At 40.5% G+C, this 21,534-nt stretch overlaps 1 protein-coding gene across 1 annotated transcript in view; it reads right to left on the bottom strand.

The window, feature by feature from the left end:
• THSD4 (thrombospondin type 1 domain containing 4) overlaps window positions 1-21,534 on the bottom strand; it is a 634,456-nt gene that overhangs the window by 350,891 nt on the left and 262,031 nt on the right. Inside the window, exon 6 of the mRNA XM_030814683.1 lies at window positions 13,623-13,759. Coding sequence (XP_030670543.1) covers window positions 13,623-13,759 — 137 coding nt within the window. The remainder of the gene's footprint in view (window positions 1-13,622; window positions 13,760-21,534) is intronic.

Genomic DNA, 21,534 nt, shown 5'->3' with positions numbered 1-21,534 from the left:
ACCTCTTTGATTGGGTCATTGTAAAGATAAATGAATGAACAAAATCATTTTTGTGTAAAGGACACAGCACATGGTAAACTCTCAGAAATGGCTCCTTGCTGGCTTGCATCAGCTTCAAAACCTTCCTCCCCTGTGATTTCAAAGCAGCTATTTTTTCTGCAAGGCACCTACTCAAGTTCTGTTCGTTCACAACCAAATATTTTTTTAGTGGGGATGGGAGTAGGCCTTGGGGTCATTCTGACTCAGGATCATTAAAGTCTGGAAGCCTGAGATTTCTGAAAGGTTGGTCTCCAGGGAGCTAGTTTTGGTTTCTTTTTTCCTAGTGCCTTGCCCACATGACCCTGTTCTTTCAAATGCCTGCTATACCTTCAAGGCAAAGTTTCGTCTATTTTTATGAAGTTGGGACCAAAAATAATACATACACCCCCAAACTATAAAATTTTGGAACATTTAAAAACAGAGTTTAAAGCTGAGATCAAGTAAAACTAAATCATAGCGTGGTTAATGTGATGTTTAATAATAGAAATTATAACGTGCTCTCTGTTAATTAGACCTACGTGATATTTCGCTTGCATAAATGACAGTAATGACTGGGGAGGGCCAGAGTGTCTCTGAGACCTCTCTGAAGACTGGCCAGATATTCGTTTTTGATGTCTGGAGAAAGGGGTTGGGGTGAGGGAGGGAGAATCTCTGCAGGCTTCCAATACATCCTCTCGTTTTTGGAAATGACAGAGTAAGAGCTCTACTTGCCCTTTCCCTTCGAGGCCTTTCAATATGCAGTAATTAGCCTGAAGCCGACATTTGGACTCCTTCCAGTCCCTGTCAAAAAATGGAGTATCACCCTGCACCAAGGGACTAGATATCAACCCCAGTTTTCTCTGTTCCCCAACCCTCCCCAAGGTAGGCCTAGGACATCACATTCTTGTCCTTATTTCAGCTCTCGGATCTAAAGTGCAGAGGAGAAGCAGAGCAAGATGGCTGAATAGTAGCCTTCATCATCATCCTCCACATAGGAACACCAAATTTAACAACTATTTATAAAAAAAAGCACCTCCATATGAGCCAAAAATCAGGTGGGCGATCACATAATCTGGTTTTAACTTAGGATCACTGAAAGGGGCAGTGAAGAGGGTAGGAAAGACAGTCTTGAATCACTGACACCAATCCTCTCCTATTCCCCAGCAGCAGCCATGGGGTGCAGAGAGTCGGAGCGCTTTTGGGAGGGAGAGCACAGTGATGTGGGACTTTGTATTGGAACTCAGTGCTGCCCTGTCACAGTGGAAAGCAACACCAGGCAGAACCCAGCTGTTGCCATGGAGGGAGCATTGAGACTAGGCCTAGTTCAAAGGGCACTCATCCATCCCAGTGGTTGGAACTTGAGTTATGGCAAGGCTTGCCACGGTGGGCCAATGTACTCTGGGGTCCTAAATATACCTGAAAGGCAGTCTAGGCCACAAGCCGTGTAATCACTGGGAATGTTCTGGTGTTAGGCTTGGAGCTAGTGGACTTGGGGGGCATGAAACCTAGTGAGACACCAGCCAGGGTGATCAAAGGAGTGTTTACACTACCCCTCCTCCAACCCCAGGCAGCACAGCTTGCCTCTATGGGAGAAATTCCTTCCTTCCACTTGAGGAAAGGAGAGGGAAGAGGAAAGAGGTCTTTGTCTCATCCACCATAGGATAGGGCAGCAGGTAAGTCCTGAGGGCCCCCATTCCAGGCCGTAGTTCCCAGAAGACATTTCTAGACATACCCTGGGCCAGAAGGGAACCTGCTGCCTTGAAGGGAAGGACCCAGTCCTGGCAGGATTCATCACCTGCTGACTAAAGAGCCTTTGGGCCCTGAATAATCAGCAGCAGTAACCAGGTAGTACACATCATGGGCCTTGGGTGACTCTGAGATCTGCTAGCTTCAGCTGTGACTGAGCGCACTCCCAGCTGTGGTGGCTATGGAGAGAAACTCCTTCTGCTTGAGAAAAGCAGAGGGAAGAGTAAAGGGGACTTTGTCTTGCAGCTTAGATACCAGTTTGGCCATAGTGGAGTACAGTACCAAGTGGGCTCTTAGAGTCCCTAATTTTAGACCTTGGGACTTGGACAGGATTTCTGCACCTGCCCTGGGCCAGAGGGGAGCCAACTGCTCTAAAGGGGGGGTCCCAGGCCTGGCAGCATTCACCACAAGCTGACTACAGACAAGTTGGTCCTTGAGTGAACATCAGCGACAGCCTGGCAGTGCTCTCTATGGGCCTATGGAGGTGGTGGCCACGGGAAGAGACTCCTCTGCTTGCAGAAAGGGGATGGAAGAGTGGGAAGAACTTTGTCTTCTGGTTTGGGTGCCAGCTAAGCTGCAGTAGAATAGAGCACCAGTTGATTCCTAGGTTTCTGACTCCAGGCCCTGGCTCCCAAATGGTATTTCTGGACCAGCCCAGGGCTGGAAGGAACTTGCCACCCTAAAGGGAAGGTCACAAGCCTGGCTGGCTTTGCCACCTACTGATTGTAGGCTCTAGGGCCTTGAGTGAACATAAGCAGTAGCCAGGCAGTGGCTATGGCAGGCCTTGGGCAAGACCCAGTGCTATGCTGCCTTCAGGTCTGACCCAGCGCAGTCCCAGTGGTGGTGGCCACAGGGGTGCTTATGTCACCCCTTCCCTGATTCCAGGCAGCTTATCACAGAGAGAGACTCCATTCTTGTAGGAGAAAGTAAGGGGAGACAACAACAGTCTCTACCTGGTAATCCAGGGAATCCTTCTGGAACTTATATTAAGACCACCAAGGTGGTACCTCTATGAGTCTGCAAGAGCCACAGCATTACTGGGCTTAAGGTGTCCCCTAATGCAAATATGTCTGCAGTGACCAAAGACTTAGATCACAACACCCAAGTCCCTGCAAATATCCAGAAAGCCTTCCAAAGAAGGACGAGTACAAACAAACCCAGATAGTGTACAAGCAAACCCAGACTGTGAAGACTACAATAAATACCTAACTCTGAACTATCAAGACCCCAATGAACATCCACAAGCATCAAGACCATCCAGGAAAACTTGACCTCACCAAACGAACTAAATAAGGCATCAGGGACCAATCCTGAAAAAACAAGAGATATGTAACCTTTCAGTCAGAAAATTCAAAATAGCTGTCTTGAGGAAACTCAACGGAATTCAGGACAACACAGAGAAGGAACTCAGAAATCTATCAGATACATTTAACAAAGAATCAAGCAGAATTTCTAGAGCTGAAAAAGGTAACGGACATACTGAAGAATACATCAGAGTCTCTTAATAGCAGAACTGATCAGGCAGAAAGAAGAATCAGTGAGCCTGAAGACAAGTTATTTGAAAATACACAAGAAGAGACAAAAGAAAAAAAGTAAAAAGGAATAAAGCACGCCTACGAGATCTAGCAAACAGCCCCCGAAGTGCAAATCTAAGAGTTGTTGGCCTTCCAGAGGAAGTACAGGACAGATGGGGTAGAATGTTTATTCAAAGGGATAATAACAGAGAACTCCCCAAACCTAGGGAAAAATATCAATATTTAAGTACAAGAAGGGTATAAAAGACCAAGTATATATAACCCAAATGACACTACCTCAAGACATTTAATAATCAAACTCTCAAAGGTCAAAGAAAAAGAAAGGCTCCTAAAAGCAGCAAGAGAAAAGAAATAAATAACATACAATGAAGCACCATTACATCTGGCAGCAGACATTTCAGTGGAAACCTTACAGGCCAGGAGAGAGTGGCATCACATATTTAAAGTGCTAAAGGAACCACACTTTTACCATAGAATAGTATATCTGGTGAAAACACCCTTCAAATGTGATGGAGAAATAAAGACTTTCCCAGACAAACAAAAGCTAAGGGATTTTATCAACACAAGCCCTATCCTACAAGAAATACTAAAGGGAGTAGAAAGAGACTAGAAAGAAAATGATGTTAACGAGCAATAAGAAATCAGTTGAAGGTACAGAACTCACTGGTAATGGTAAGTACACAGAAAAACACAGAATATTATACACTGTAATTGTGGTGTGTAAACTACCCCCTTTTTTTTTTGAGACAGAGTCTCACTCCATCACCCAGGCTGGAGTGCAGTGGCACCATCTCGGCTCACTACAACTTCTGCCTCCTGAATTCAGGCAGTTTTCATGCCTGAGTAGCTAGAATTATAGGTGCATGTCACCACACCCAAGTGATTTTTATATTTTTAGTAGAGATGGGGTTTCACCATGTTGACTAGGCTGGTCTTGAACTCCTGACCACAAGTGATCCCAAAGTGCTAGGATTACAGATGTGAGCCACTGCACCCGGCCACCACTCTTACCTTAAGTAGAAAGACTAAAAGATGAACCTATCAAAAATAATAACTACAACAACTGTTCAAGACATAGACAGTACAATAAGATATAAATAGAAACAACAAAATGTTAAAAAGCAAGGAGATGAAGTTAAAGTGTAAAATTTTATTGGTTTCGGCCGGGCGCGGTGGCTCAAGCCTGTAATCCCAGCACTTTGGGAGGCCGAGGCGGGCGGATCACGAGGTCAGGAGATCGAGACCATCCTGGCTAACACAGTGAAACCCCGTCTCTACTAAAAATACAAAAAATTAGCCGGGTGTGTTGGCGGGCGCCTGTAGTCCCAGCTACTCGGGAGGCTGAGGCAGGAGAATGGCGTGAACCCGGGAGGCGGAGCTTGCAGTGAGCCGAGATCGCGCCACTGCACTCCAGCCTGGGGCACAGAGCAAGACTCTGTCTCAAAAAAAAAAAAAAAAAAAAATTTTATTGGTTTCTCTTTGCTTGTTATTTTGTTTGTTAATTGCAATAAATGTTAAGTGATAATCAGTTTAAAATAATGAACTGTATTATTTGCAAGCCTCATGGTAACCAAACCAAAAAACATAGAACAGATATACAAAAAGCAAAACTCAAGAAATTAAAACATACTACCAGAGAAAATCACCCTCACTAAAAGGAAGACAGGAAGGAAGGAAAGAAGAGAAGACTACAAAACAATCAGAAAACGAATAACAAATGGCAGAAATAAGTCATTAACTATCAATAATAACATTGAATGGAAATGGACAAAACTCAAATCAAAAGACATAGAGTGGCTGAATGGATTAAAAAAAAAAGACTCATACATCTGTTTCCTACAAGAAACACACTTCACATATAAAGACAAACATAGACTGAAAATAAAGGGATAAACAAAGATATTCTATGCAAACGGAAACCAAAAATGAACAGGTGTAGCTATACTTAGACAAACTAGATTTCAACGCAAAAACTATAAAAAGAGACAAAGAATGTCATTATTTGATAAAGGAGTCAATTCAGCAAGAGGATTTAACAACTGTAAACATATATGCACCCAACAGTGGAGTACCCAGATATATAAAGCAAATACTACTAAAACTAAAAAAAAAAAGAGACAGATGCCAATACATTAGCAGCTGGACACTTCAACACCACACTCTCAGCATTGGACAGATCATCCAGACAGAAAATCAGCAAAGAAACATCAAACTTAATCTATACTGCAGACCAAATGGATCTAATAGATATTTACAGAACATTTCATCCAACAGCTGCAGAATACACATCCTTTTCCTCAGCACATGCATCATTCTTAAGGATAGACCATATGTTAGGCCACCAAACAAGTCCTAAAACATTCAAAAACACAGAAATAATATCAAGTGTGTTCTCTGACCACAATGGAATAAAACCAGAAAATAACAAGAGGAATTTTGGAAACTATACAAACTCATGGAAATTAAACAATTTGCTCCTGAATGATTAGTGGGTCAATGAAGAAATTAAGAAGAAAACTGCAAAATTTCTTGAAACAAATAATCATGGAAACACAGCATACCAAAATCTATGGGATGCACTGAAAGCAGTACTAAGAGGGATGTTTATACTTATAAGCACCTACATCAAAAAAGTAGAAAAACTTCAAACAACCGATTGATGCATCTTAAAGAACTAGAAATATGAGAAAAAAACCCCAAAATTAGTAAAAGATAAATAATAGACCAGGCATGGTGCTCATGCCTATATCCCAGCACTTTGGGAGGCCGAGGCAGGAGAAGTGCTTGAGCGTAGGAGTTCAAGACCAGCCTAGGCATCATAGTGAGATCCCAACTCTACAAAAATTTAAAAATTAGGTGTGGTGGCGTGGACCTGTTATTCCAGCTGCCCAGGAGTCTGAGCTGGGAGAACTGCTTGAGCCTGGTGGTCAAGGCTGCAGTGAGCTGTGATCATGCCCCTGCACTCTAGCCTCAGCAACAGAGCAAGACTCTGCCTAAAAAAAAGAAAAATAAAAAGAAAAGAAAAGAAATAATAAAGATCAGAGCAGAAATAAATGAAATTGAAATGAAGAAAACAATACAAAAGGTCAATAAAATGAAAAGCTGGTTTTTGAAAAGATAAAATGGACAAACCTTTACCCAGACTAAGAAAGAGAGAAGACTCAAATAAATAAAATCAGAGCTAAAAAAGGAGACATTACAACTGATACCACAGAAATTCAAAGCATCAACAGTGACTACTATAAGCAACTATATGTCAATAAACTGGAAAATGTAGAATGAATAACATTCCTAGATACATACAACCTATCAAGATTAAACCATGAAGAAATCCAATACTTGAACAGACCAATTAACAAGTAATGAGATAGAAACAGTAATAAAAAGTCTCCCACTAAAGAAGGTTGGGACCCAATAGCCTCACTGCTGAATTTTACCATATATTTAAAGAAGATTTAATACACCAATCCTATTCAAACTCTTCTAAAAAATAAAGGAGGAGGGAATACTTTTGCATGATGCAAAAATCCTTCAGAAAAAAACTAGCAAACTAAATTCAACAACACAATAAAAATATCATTCATCAGGACCAAGTGGGATTTATCCCAGCGATGCAAGGATGGTTCAACATAGGCAAATCAATTAATGTGATATATCATAGCAACAGAATGAAGGACAAAAACCATATGACCTTTCAATTGATGCCAATAAAAGCATTTGATAAAATTCAACATCCCTTCATGATAAAAACCCTCAAAAAGTTGGGTATAGAAGGAACACGCATAATTAACATAATTAAGTCATATATGACAGACCCACTGCCAGTTTCATACTGAATAGAGAAAAACCAAAAGCCTTTCCTCTAAGATCTGGAACAAGACAAGGATGCTCACTTTCACTACTGTTATTCAATGTGGTACTGGAAGGCCTAGCTAGAACAATCAGACAAGAGAAAGAAATAAAGGGCATCCAAATTGGAAAGGATGAAGCCAAATTACCCTTGTTTGCAGATGATATAATTTTATATTTGGAAAACACTAAAGACTCCATCAAAAATGACTAGAATTGATTAACAAATTCAGTAAAGTTGCAAAATACAAAATCGACATACAAAAAACAGTAACATTTCTATATGGGAACAGCAAATATACATTATTTCTATATGCCAACAGCAAACAATCTGAAAAAGAAATTAAAAAACTAATCCCACTTACTATAGCTACAAATAAAATAAAATACCTAGGAATTAACCAAAGAAGTAAAAGATCTCTACAATGAAAACTATAAAACATGGATGAAAGAAGTTGAGGAGGACACAAAAGAATGGAAAGATATTCTGTATTCCTGGATTGGAAGAATTAATATTGTTAAAATGTCCATAAAACCAAAGCAAATTACAGATTTAAGGTAATCCCTATCAAAACACCAATGAAATTCTTCACAGAAATAAAAAACACAATTTTAAAATTTATATGGAACCACAAAAGATTAAGAAGAGCCAAAGCAATCCTGAGCAAAAGGAAGAAAACTGGAGGAATTACATTACTTGATTTCAAATAACACTACAGAGCAATAGTAACCAAAACAGCATGGTACTGGCATAAAAAGAGACGTATAGACCAATGGAACATAGTAGAGAACCTAGAAATAAATCCACACATCTACAGTGAACTCATTTTCATTAAAGGGGTCAAGAGCATACACTGGAAAAAGGACAGTCTCCTCAAAAAAAAAAATGGTGCTGGGAAAACTGGAAATCCATATGCAGAAGAATGAAACTAAACTCCTATCTCTCACCATATACGAAAATCAAACCAAAATGGATTAAACACTTAAATCTAAGACCTCAAACTATGAAACTACTACAAGAAAACATTGGGGGAATTCTCTGGGACATAGGACTGGGCAGAGATTTCTTGAGTAATGCCCCACAAACACAGGCAACCAAAGCAAAAATGGACAAATCAGACCACATCAAGTTAAAAAGTTTCTGCACAGCAAAGAAAATAATCAACAAAGTGAAGAGACAACCCACAGAATGGGAGAAAATATTTACAAACTACCCATCTGACAAGGGATTAATAACCAAAATATATAGTAGCTCAAACAACTCTATAGGAAAAATATCTAATAATCTGATTTTAAAATGGGCAGGGCCGGGTGCAGTGGCTCATGCCTGTAATCCCAGCACTTTGTGAGGTTGAGGCAGGCAGATCACGAGGTCAGGAGATCAAGACCATCCTGGCTAACATGGTGAAACCCCAACTCTATTAAAAATACAAAAAAGTTAGCCAGGCGTGGTGGCGGGCACCTGTAGTCCCAGCTACTTGGGAAGCTGAGGCAGGAGAATGGTGTGAACCCGGGAGGCGGAGCTTGCAGTGAGCCAAGATTGCACCACTGCACTCCAGCCTGGGCGACAGAGCGATATTTCATCTCAAAAATAAAATAAAATAAATAAAATGGGTAAAAGATTTGAATAAACATTTCTTAAATGAAGACACACAAGTGGAAAACAGGTATATGGAAACCTACTCAACATCACTGATCATTAGAGAAATGCAAATCCAAACTACAATGAGATATTGTCTCACCCCAGTTCGAATATGAGTGAATAACTCACTAAAAGTGAGGCAATAACAAATGATGGTGAGGATGTAGAGTAAAAGTAACCCTCTTACACTGTAGGTGGGAAGGTAAGTTAGTACAACCACTATGGAGAACAGTTTGGAGGTTCCTCAAAAAAGTAAGAATAGAGCTACCCTGTGATCCAGCAGTCTCACTGGTAGGCATACACCCCAAAGAAAAGAAATCAGTGTATCGAAGAGATATCTGCACACTCATGTCTATTGCAACAATATTCACAAAAGCCAAGATTTGCATCAACTTAAGTGTCCATCAACAGATGAATGTATAAAGAAAATGTGGTACATATACAAAATAAAGTACTATTTAGCCACATAGAAGAATGAGATCCTGTCATTTGCAACAGCATAGATGGAACTGGAGGTCATTATGTTAAGTGAAATAAACCAGGCACAAAAAGACAAACTTCGGGCCAGGCGCAGTGGCTCATACCTGTAATCCCAGCACTTTGGGAAGCCAAGGCGGCTGGATCACCTGAGGTCAGGAGTTTGAGACCAGCCTGGCTAACACGACAAAACTCTGTCTCTACTAAAAATACAAAAATTAGCCGGGTGTGGTGGCACATGCCTGTAATCCCAGCTACTCAGGAGGCTGAGACAGGAGAATGGCTTGAATCTGGGAGGCGGAGGCTGCAGTGAACCGAGATTGCAGCACTGCACTTCAACCTGGGCAACAGAGTAAGACTCCGTCTTAAACAAACAAACAAAAAGACAAACTTGGCATGTTCTCACTTATTTGTGGGAGCCAAAAATTAAAACAATTGAACTCATGGAGATAGAGAGGATAATGATGGTTACCAGAGGCTGGGAAGGGTAGTCGGGGGTTAAGGGGGAGGTGGGGATAGTTAATGGGTACAAAAAAATAGAAAGAATAAACAATATCTAGTATTTGATAGCACGACAGGGTGACTACAGTCAATAATAATGTAATTGTACATCTTAAAATAACTCAGTATAACTGGATCATTTGTAACACAAAGGATAAATGCTTGAGGGGATGGATACCCCATTTACTCTGATGTGATTATTATGTATTGTTTGCCTGTATCAAATTATCTCATGTACTCTATAAATATATATTATGTGCCCACAAAAATGACAAATTAAGAGTTTTTTAAAAATAAATAAACCACAGAGGAGCTCCAGAACTGGGTAAACACGGCTCTAGCTTGAGCTGAAACACAGCATTCAAGCCAGCAATGGGTGGGCCTGGGGCCCTTACTTGGCTTGATGTGAGGACAGTGCCTTCCTCTCATGAGGACCCTTTTGTAGACTCAGCTCATATTATTATGTAATGCTTGTCACCTTTTATTAACTTTTCTTGCAAGCCTGGCTATTTCTTTCAACTCTATGTGGCCAAGAGAGGCTTTGGGTCACTATTTCAGATGCAGACACACATCTTAGGGAAAACTGTCTGTGAGTGACAGCTTTCTCAGCCACAAGTCAGAGAGGTAGAAAAATCTATTTGCATTCTGGGCATCCAATCAAGTATTTAGAAAAGGACACTTTACCCTTTGAAAGTTGCAAAGTAAACAGAAGTTCAGCCTGGGAAGCAAATGTACTTCTGATTATTTAAACTCAAGTTCCAGAGAGGACGGGATAGTCAGTGGTTCCAACAACTTCAATGAGGGAATTTCAGGCAAATGCAGAGAACAAATGCAAAGTAGTATCCAAGTTGTCCCAGTAACATGAGAACCCTATTAATATACTCACATCCTGGACAATGTCTGTTTCAGGCTTTTAGCAATTATTATCTGCAAACTGTGTTGCCGTAAAGTTTGAACGTTTTTCATTAATTAGTAAGAATCCATACCCATGTCCTTATAAGTGTTTGCTTTTCTTTTATATCATCAGCTAATAGACATTTAATGAAATACTAAGAAAATGTGCTCTCCCAGTGAAGAGACCACATTTCATATTCCTTCCAAGTCATCTCACCACCATATATTTATATTTCTGGCTCTTTGTTAACCATATTTTAATCAATGTCCCTTAAAACCTTGCCACTCAAAATATGATCCAGGGACCAGCAGCATCAATATCACATGGAAGTCTGGTAGAAAAGCGGACTCCCAGGACCTTCCCCAGGCCCTGCTGAATCAGAATCTGCAATCCCCCAGTGATTCACACTATAGCGTGACAGCACTGACCCAAAAGAGCATGTGCATCTGACAAATCTATAATCGACCAAAAAAGGCAAATACTTTTGCATAGAAAATCCAAGTACAATGGTATATATGTAAGCATACGCAGTGTTAATACTAATAAATGCCAGTATGCTTACTGAATGCCAAACCCTGTTATACGGTCATGACTCTTCACCACAACACAGGACGTAGGTACCATCCTCCTAATTTTTTAGATGATGTACAGAAGCACAGAGAGCTTAAGTAACTTTTGCAAATTCACACAGTAAATCTGTGGAAGAGGCATGACTTGAACCCAGGCAATCCAACTTCGGAGGGCAGGTTTGTAACCATTATACTCTACCACTACATTCACCATTCCTCAGCAGTGTGCACCTGTATTCAGGAAATGAAACAGTTGCTTTGGAATCTGAAAGATAAAGCTAGATTGCTATCAGGCCCATCATTTTAGTTCAGTAACATTTAGAAGCAGGGAACATTAAAGTTGGAGATGATAAAACTCTCAGAGAACGCCCTTAAGTATTTTCTGAGGACACTGAAGCTCAGAGAGGATGTGCAAAAACCAGTGGTTTTTCCAAAGGAGTGGAAAACTGGAGGCTATGATGTTTCCCATGATGCTTCCTGCCTCTTCTATACCGCATCCTAATTCTTTCAGGGTTTGCTCTTCCAAAGATACTTTATACACATCAGATATCAAGTGACACCTTGTTCCTTTCTTAACTTGCATTCAAAATGTGAGAACAAAATCCTGTCATTTGCAATAGCATGGATAGAACTGAAGGACATTCTGTCAACTGAAATAAGCCAGGCATACAAAGACAAGTATCACGTTTTCACTCATATGTGAGGGCTAAAAAAAACCAAAATTGAACTCCTGAAGACTGAGAGTGAAATGACGGTGGCCAGAGACTGGAAAGGGTAGTAGGGATGGGGTTATAAAGTGAGGATGGTTAATGGGCAAAAAAATACAGTTAGAATGAATAAGATCAAGTGTTTGGTAGCACAATAGGGTGACTATAGCTAACAATAATTTACTGTATATTTTAAGAAAACTAAAAGAGTACAGGCTCACGCCTGTAAACCCAACACTTTAGGAGGCCAAGGCGGGTGGATCACCTGAGGTCAGGGGTTCAAGACCAGCCTGGCCAACATGGTGAAACCCCGTCTCTATTAAAAATACAAAAAATTAGTTGGGCGTGGTGGCGTGAGCCTGTAATTCCAGCTACTCAGGAGGCTGAGGCAGGAGAATCACTTGAATCTGGGAGGCGGAGGTTGCAGTGAGCTGAGATTGGGCCATTGCACTTCAGCCTGGGCAACAAGAGTGAAACTCCATCTCAAAAAATAAATAAAGTAAAATAAAATAACAGAGTAGCACTGGAATGTTCCTAATACAAAGAAATGCTAAAAGCTTGAGGTGATGGATACCCCAGTTACCCAGATTTGATCATTACACACTGTATGTCTGTATCAAAATATCACATATACCTCATAAATATATACATCCATTATGTACTCATAATTAAAAATATACTTTTTTAAAATCTGAGAATATCAATCCTGCTTTATAAGTTATTTTGCATCCTATTTGAAACCTCCTCATTCAAAATGTTGTTGGGGGGGTAGGTTGTGCTCACAAATCACACCTCAATATCCCTAATATTAAACACCGTAGCAATTTATATTCAAACTATAATAGGAACTTCCACCAGGTGTTATAGCCAAAGAGCTCTTCCTGTGATAAAAATCAGTCTGCCAGCTAGCTATAGAGTGCTAGTTAAGATAGACTCTTCATTTGGGCTCCAGAGTCATTTACCTGCTAAATCTTAGCTCCACGAATACATATGTAGATGAAAGGAGGGGAGAAGTCCAAGTGCAAATTAATATGGCTACAGAATTTGTGCCATTTCATCTAAGATGCCTATTTTTAACCAAATGGTGCTTTCTGTCAACATTGAGCATCCCACAAGGATTCTCTGAAGCCCAGAATGTTTGCAGAACGCCAGGCGGGGAGTTCCTGGAACAGACTTCAGAAGCCTAAGGAGGTTGAAAACTTCCTGTTTAAAGTACAACTTCTGCTATAAAAGGCACGAAACAACTTTCCTTTGGAAGCCTGCCCCTTCTGGGGAGAGGCAAGATAAAATATGCCATTCCCTTAAAATGCCACCCTCATGACGCCAACCATTTCTTGATTAAACCAGCAGTGCCCTTTCCATAACCTCCGTTTCACAGGCAAGGAAGGAGCTCCAGATCCAACTCGCAAAGATTGCCGTGTCCCTTGTGAAGCATGTGGTGTCAACATAAATCACTTAATAATGGGAATGCTAGAGTGGGAACTGGTGATGCCCAAAGATCAAAAGCACAGTCAGGGCTGACCAAGCAGCCCCATCTCAGCCCACTCCTCCCAGAGCGCATGGTTCAGTGGCCCTGACGTGGGCTGGGGGGAGCTAGCAGCCTAGTCTCTCCCTGGAAAACAATGGAGTCAGCAGTCACAGATCAAACACCCTAAGAATTCACCCCAGTTCGGGGGCACTTACCTTGCACTGCCCAGACACACAGATGGCTGTGCCGTTCTGGTCACAGGGGGTGCCATCGATGACCTTCTCAGCTTGCCGTACATAGAAGCGGTAGCCCATTGCCTGGCAGTTCAACTCACATTTGCGATTGCCTTTTACTACCAAAGTAAAATAAAATAAAATAAAGATAAGGTATAAGCAATATCATCTCTGTGGAATCAGCACCTTTTTTCTTCCTATAATTTTTATTGAGATAAAATTTGTATAACATAAAATTAAGCATTTTAACCAACTATACAGTTCAATAAGTCTTCATATATTCATAAGGTTGCATGTCCAACCGCAACCATTATATAATTCCAGAACATTTCCATCAGCTCAAAAAGAAGCCCTGTGCCTGTAAGCTGTCATTTCAATTCCTCGCTCCCCCTAGATCTTGGCAACCACCGATCTACTTTCTGTCTCTATTGATTTGCCTATTCTGGACATTTCATAATCACACACTTTTTTAAAGTGCATGAAAGTTATCAGCTCTCTCCATATCTGATGATACAGGGAAGGGATTGTATCTTGCTCTATTTGCATATAGTAGTGATACAGTGCTGAGTGAATATTATAAAGGAATTCTTAAAGACTCTCGCCACGCAAATAACAGATTCTACTTTTAGACATCCTCCCATGCTTTGCCATTGTCATAATTAATTACGTTGGTGCAAAAGTAACTGCACAATTACTTTTGCACCAACCTAAATATATTTCATATATCAGCAATCACAGTAAGCACATAATTTTTATGTTCGCAAGTCTCACTCTGTAACCCAGGCTGGAGCGCAGTGGCGCAATCTTGGCTCACAGCAACCTCCGCCTCCCGGGTTCAAGTGATTCTCCTGCCTCAGCCTCCTGAGTAACTGGGATTACAGCTAACTGCCAACACAGCCAGCTAAATTTTTTTTGTATTGTTTAGTAGTGACAGGGTTTCACCATGTTGGCCAGGCTGGTCTTGAACTCCTGACCTCAAGTGATTCGCCCACCTCGGCCTCCCAAAGTGCTGGGATTACAGGCATGAGCCACCACACCCGGCCATATTCTGCTTTTTAAACTTAATATCTACGCAGTTATATCATCTGTATGCCTTTTTAAATGGCTGCAGCTTCCTGTAATAATTCCTCCATTATGAGGTATTTAAGTGGCTTCTCCGTCACTCTAGGTTGAAGTTCAAAGTTCTAAGCGAGGGATAAAACCTCTTTCAAGAGTGGAACCTCGCCTACCTTTATAGCCCCATTTCCTCCTGTTCTTCCTTAAATCCACATTCCTAAATACACAGTCTACACACAACTAAGCACTCCCTCTCTCTAGCCGTTGCTTAACTGTTCCTTCCCTCACTTGGCTGGCCTGCATTTGTACTTTGTTTGCATTTCCAGGTCACCTCCTCAGGAAGCCCTCCATGGATCTGGATCCCACCTCTATTTCCGTCCCCTCTCAGGCTGATGTGGCCTCCTCTATTTCAAGCTTAACTATGCTGTATTGCAGTGTGGTTTTGCGAGAATACAGAATGTCTCTGTCTTATTCACTTTTGTATCCCACGAACCCAGCACAGAGCTTGGCGCATAGCAAATGCTAAACAAATATCTGAGGAATGAAACAAGGGATGGATAAATGAATATCGGCCTTTTCTCCCCCTTGTCTCTTTCCCCTCCTCCTGCTAGATATATTTCCCTGCCTCAGAGTCTTTCTCCACATTTCTATCACTTCACACCAAGCCTGGCACACAGAGGGTGCTCAGTAAATGCTAAATTAATTACTGCTACAAGGAACATCTCAGAACAATTTAGTTGCTTCCAAAATAAGAATGAAAATAAATTTCAGGCAAGATATATTTCTATATTCAAAAGAAACAGACAAGCCAAGTACACACTGTATTTTAAAAAAAAAAACAAAACTGTTTCGGAGACAAGACTACTGCTATGCTCAGCCATAGACAGCCTGGAAGAGACTGTCTAAAAATCAGATTACCTGATTGGGTAATACTGACTTTTTCCTACACTACATGATACAGCATATTTCCCCAGTGTGGCTGCCTGACTGTCATAGCAATAAACTTCCTTCTATTCCAAAGCCACTGAAAACCTCTAACAGGAAGTCACGTGGAGCCTCTGGGACCACATGGTTCAGGAAGGCTGCATTGTCTGGATACTCTGAGTTCTATCTTAGAAGTCAAGAGACCTGGTTTCTTTCCTTGGCTGCCCAAAAGATATAAGAGGTGATTTGGGGAAAAAAATAAAAGAATACCAAGATGGAAGCACTTCTGGGATTTATTTCAAACCAAATCATCATTTGATAGATTAAAAAACAGGCTTAAGAAAGGAAGTGACAAGTTGGAGGCAAAACTCATCTCCTACAACTTGCTTTCTCATTTCATCTATCAAGACCCCATTCCCTCTCTCCCCAGCTCCTCACTTTCTGAAGCACTAGAACTATCCAGGTGCATTGCATTGTAAGTAATAAAAGTGTTTGTGAAAGGCAGCCTCATCTGGGCAAGGCTTTTGGGTCCTCACTTCTCTTGGCTTCCTCCCAACTATCTCTATCCTTTGAGATGCTATCTTTTGGGGCCAGAACTTTATTCCTCAATATTTGCAACCATAATGCAGAAGAACATTCTGAGGGGGAAAAAAAAAAAGCTAAACATGAGACAATTACAGCAGAATCTCCAAATGGCCACAAGAAAAGAACCCAGAGGAACGGCCTTAACTACTCCCACCAGTAGACACTGGGGACACTGGGTCCACCTTCTCAGATTTGCAACTAGGAGATAACTGAAACCTGAGGACAAGGGACTTCTTAACAAAACTACCTAGCATCCTGTTGCCTTAGAAAATACCCTAGTTCTTCTCATAAAATTATGTAATGACTTCTCTAGACCCTGCATAGACTTCCTACGCACTGCCCCCCACCTTTGTGTCTGTGTGAGATAGGGCCTTGTTCTATCAGGCTGGAGTGCAGTGGTGCGTTCTTGGCTCACTGCAACCTTGACCCCCCAGGCTCAAGCCGTCCTCCCACCTCAGCCTCCTGAGTAGCTGGGACTACAGGTATGTGCCACCACACCCAGCTAATTGTTGTATTTTTTGTAGAGATGGGGTTTTGCCATGTTGCCCAGGGTGGTCTTGAACTCCTGGTCTCAAGTGATCCTTCTGCCTCGGCCTCCCAAAGTGCTAGGATTATAGGCATAAGCCTCTGCCCCCAGCCCCCAACTCCTTTAAAATTCCTCATAAGAATACATTTGGGCCGGGCACAGTGGCTCATGTCTGTAATGCCAACACTATTGGAGGCTGAAGCAGGAGGATTGTTTGAGCTAGGGAGTCTGAGGCCAGCCTGGGCAACATAATGAGACCCTGTCTCTACAAAAAAATCAAAAATTAGGTGGGCATGAGGGTGCACGCCTGTAGTCCTAGCTACTCAGGAGGCTGAGGTGAGAGGATCCTTTGAGCCCAGGAGTTTGAGGCTGCAATGAGTTGTGATTGTACCACTGCACTCCAGCCTGGATGACAGAGCAAGAGCAAGATCCCATTTCAAAAACAACAACAACCTTTGAAGGGTTTCAAATTAAGGTTTTGCATGGATATTCACTTTATTTTTTATTTTTATTTTTATTTTTTGCCTTTAAGTAAAGTACAATTCTGATGCCAGGAGACTCTTCTCTAAGCAGATTTTGTCAGGTTTTGTTGGTGCAGGGAAAGGGGGAAAACAGAAGGGGTGCCATAAGCTGGGAGCAAGAGGAAGTGGGCACAAACTTCTCTCTGTTTCTCTCCTTCTTTGTTCTCATCTGTTTCCTGAATGTCCTCCCTGCCTCCAAAAGGAATATTTCACCGTCCACGCACTAAAGCAGTGGTTCTTACTGTGGTCCTGGGACCAGCAGCACCAGCATCATCTGCGTACTTGCTGAAAATGCAAATTCTTGGGCCTCACCCCAGACATCCTGGATCAGAAACTCTGGGGATGAGGTCTAGGACATGGTCAAGTTTGGGAATCATTGCTCTAAGGAAAATCAATCAGTGAGCCGACTTGGAAGCAGCTGACTCTTATTTTGAATCAAAGATATTCAGATCCCACGACTGAATTTAAAAGATAACATAACCCCAAATATAGGCACTCTAATTAAATTTAGGATATTACCAGGTATCTGGAGCCCTGATATTTAAAAGCCCTCTGATCATGAAAAAAAAAAAAAAAATGCTGGTGACTATACAAGAAAATTTAGGTTACTAAGAGCAAAGCAACTAAAAGCTAAAGGTTTACCCTTGAATACAAGTTAAAGATTTAAATCACTCATTGAATTTTGTTTCCTTGGAAAAGCCATTGATATAGTGAAGAGTTTTTAAAAAGTAATAAACTCAAAAGAAAAAGAAAATAGAAAAGGAGTTAACGGTTACAAAATTTAGGAAACCGGAAAGCAGAAGGGACTCATCGTAATGACTTAGCCGACCCAAGAAAGCTGATCCTAAGCAGCAATAAAAGCAGCAAAGCTACACAGCATTACGGAGTCTCCAAAAGGTAACTTTGGAAGTGGGGGAGAAAGCAGACCTAAAACCGGGACAACTATCTCTAAGAGTTGTAAGAAGTAGTTAGAGGTTCTGCTTTCCAGAATGGCTGTCAGTGCCTCTGAAAATCAACTCTTCCATAAAAGCAAAAGGCAGCTAGAGTAGCTCTACTAATATTTTGGACAAAGTAGACTTTAAGATAAAAATTGTTACTAGAGACAAGAACATTTTATAATAATAAAAGAGTCAATCCATCAGGAAGACATAAAAACCAAGCCCCAAAATACATAAAGTAAAAACTGACAGGCTGGGTACAGCAGCTCATGCATGTAATCCCAACACTTTAGAAAGCCAAGGTGGGCTGATCACCTGAGATCAGGAGTTCGAGACCAGCCTGGCCAACATGGCAAAACCCCATCTTTATCAAAAAATACAAAAATTAGCCAGGCGTGGTGGCATGTGCCTGTAATCCCAGCTACTCGGGAGGCTGAGGCAAGAGAATTGCTTGAACTCGGGAGGCGGAGGTTGCAGGGAGTCAAGATCATGCCACTGCACTCCAGCCTGGGTGACAGAGCAAGACTCTGCCTCAAACATACACACACACACAACAAACAAACAAACAAACCTGACAGAATTGAAAGAAGAAATAGATAATAATACAACGGTAGTTTCAAACTTTGATATCCCACTTTCAATAATAAATAGAGCAATGAGACAGAAGATCAATATGGAAATACTTGAATAACACTATAAACCAATTAGTCTTAGATATCTACAGCAGATCAATAAGGAAATAGAATACTTGAACAACACTATAAACCAATTAGACTGAGATATCTATAGAAGATCAATAAAGATAGCGAATACTTGAACAATCCTATAAGGCAATTAGACTCAGATAGCTATAGAACACTTCTCCCAACAGTAGCAGAATACTCATTCTTCTCAAGTGCACATGAAACCTTCTCCAGCAGGGAATAAATGTTAGGCTATAAAATAAACTTTAATAAATTTTAAAATATCAAAATAATGAAAAGTATGTTCTCTGACCACAACTGAATGAAATTAAAAATAGCAGAAAAAAATTGGGTAACTTTTTAAATACATGGAAATTAAACAACATACTCCTAAATAATCAAGAAAAAAAAAAAAAAAACAGGAAAATTAGGAAATACTCTGAGGGCCAGGGACGGTGCTCATGCGTGTAACCTGTAACTTTGGGAGTCCAAGGCAGGAGGATCACTTGAGGCCAGGAGTTCGAGACCAGCATGGGCAACATACTGAGACCCTACCTCTTAATTGTATTTCTATTTACTATCAATGAGTATTCTGAAAATGAATTTGAAAAAGAAATTCAATTTGCAATAGCATTAAAAAGAATAAAAATACTTAAGAACAAGTTTAATTAAATAAGATTTATTCATTGAAAACCTCAAAATATTGTTGAAATAAATTAAGGAAGATCTAAACAAATGGAAAGATATCACATTTTCTTGGCTCTAAAGATTTAACATTGTTAAGATGGCAAACTCCCCCATATTGATCTACAGATTCAACACAAACTACCAAATGCCCTCTTATTTTTCTGAAGGTAATCCTAAAATTCACACAAAAACGCAAGGGACCAAAGAAAAACAGCTGGAGGATTCATATTTCCTGATTTTAAAACTTACTACAAATCAACAGTAAGTGTGGTATTTTCATAAGGCTAAACACATAGATCAATGGAATAGAACTTAAGAGTCTAGATATAAACCCTTACATTTATGGACAACTGATTTTTGAGAGAGGTGCCAAGACAATTCATTAGGGAAAAAAAATACTGTTTGCAACAAATGACAGTGGAATAACTTTGCATATCTACCATGCAAAAGAATTAAGTTGGATCCCTACCTCATACCATATACAAAAGATAACTCAAAATGGATCATCAACCTAAATGTAAAAACTAAAACTATAAAATTCCTAGAAGAAAATGGGTATAAATCCTTGTGATCCTGGATTTGGCAATGGTTTCTTAGATGATATAACATCAAAAGAATGAGTGACAAATAAATAAATCAATAAATTGAATTTCATCATAATACTTCATTGAGAAAATGACACAACAACCGATGGAATGGGAGAAAATTTTTGCAAATTGTATATCACATAAGAGACTTGTATTCAGAATCTATAAATAACTCTTACAACTCAACAATATAAAGACAACCCTATTTAAAAAATGGACAAAGTGTTTGAATAAACATTTCTCCAGCGAGGATATACAAATGGCTAATAAGCACATGAAAAGATGCTCAACATCAATAGTCATTAGGGGAGCACAAACAAAACCACAATGAGATACAACTTCACACTCACTACGATGGCTAAAATAAGATGGAGAATGACAAGTGTTGCCAAGGATGTGCAGAAATTAGAAGCATTATACAATGCTAGTGGGACTCTAAAATCAAATAGCCTCTTTGGAAAATATATGGCAGTTCCTCAAAATGTTAAACATAGAGCTACCACATGACCCAGCAATTCTGCTTTTAGGTTTATACTCACAAGAAATGAAAACCTACATTAACACAAAAATGTGTACATACTATTCATAACAGCTGTCTTAGTTTGTTTGGGCTGCTATAACAAAACACCTTAGATTATGTCATTTATAAACAACAGAAAAGGCTGGGCGTGGTGGCTCATGCCTGTAATTCCAGCACTTTGGGAGGCCAAGGCGGGTGGATTGCTTGAGGTCAGGAGTTTGAGACCAGCCTAGCCAACATGGTGAAACTTTGTCTCTACTAAAAATACAAAAATTAGCCAGGCATGGTTGTGCATGTCTGTAATCCCAGCAACTCAGGAGGCTGAGGCAGAAGAACTGCTTGAACCCGGGAGGCAAAGGTTGTAGTGAGCTGAGATCGTGCCACTGCACTCCAGCCTGGGTGACAGAGCAAGAATCTGTCAAAAAAAAAAAAAAAAGAAAGAAAAGAAAAGAAAGAAAGAAAAGAAAGGAAAGAAAAGAAATAAAAGAAAGAGAAAACAAAAGAAATTTATTTCTAAGTTCTAGAGGCTGGGAAGTCCAACATCAAGGTGCCAAAAGATTCAGTGTCTGGTGAAGGCTCTGTCTGCTTCATGGCACCTTGTTGCTGTTATCCTCACACATCAGAAGAGGCAAGGGAGCTTACTCAAGTCTCTTTCCTGAGGGTACTAATCCCATTAATGAGGGTGGAGCCCTCATGACTTAATTCCAAAAGGTCCCACCTCTTAATGATATCACATTGAGTATTAGGTTGCAGCATTTGAATTTTGGGGTGACATTAACATTCAGATATAGCAGCAGCATTATTCATAATAGCTAAAAATTGGAAACTGAAATGTCTCTCAACTGGTGAATGGACAAACAAAATGTG

Source organism: Nomascus leucogenys, chromosome 6 (genome assembly GCF_006542625.1).
Source record: "Nomascus leucogenys isolate Asia chromosome 6, Asia_NLE_v1, whole genome shotgun sequence".
In the NCBI taxonomy this organism is placed as follows: domain Eukaryota; kingdom Metazoa; phylum Chordata; class Mammalia; order Primates; family Hylobatidae; genus Nomascus; species Nomascus leucogenys.
Note: the sequence above shows the minus strand (reverse complement) of the source record. Positions and strands in the feature narration are given on the sequence as shown.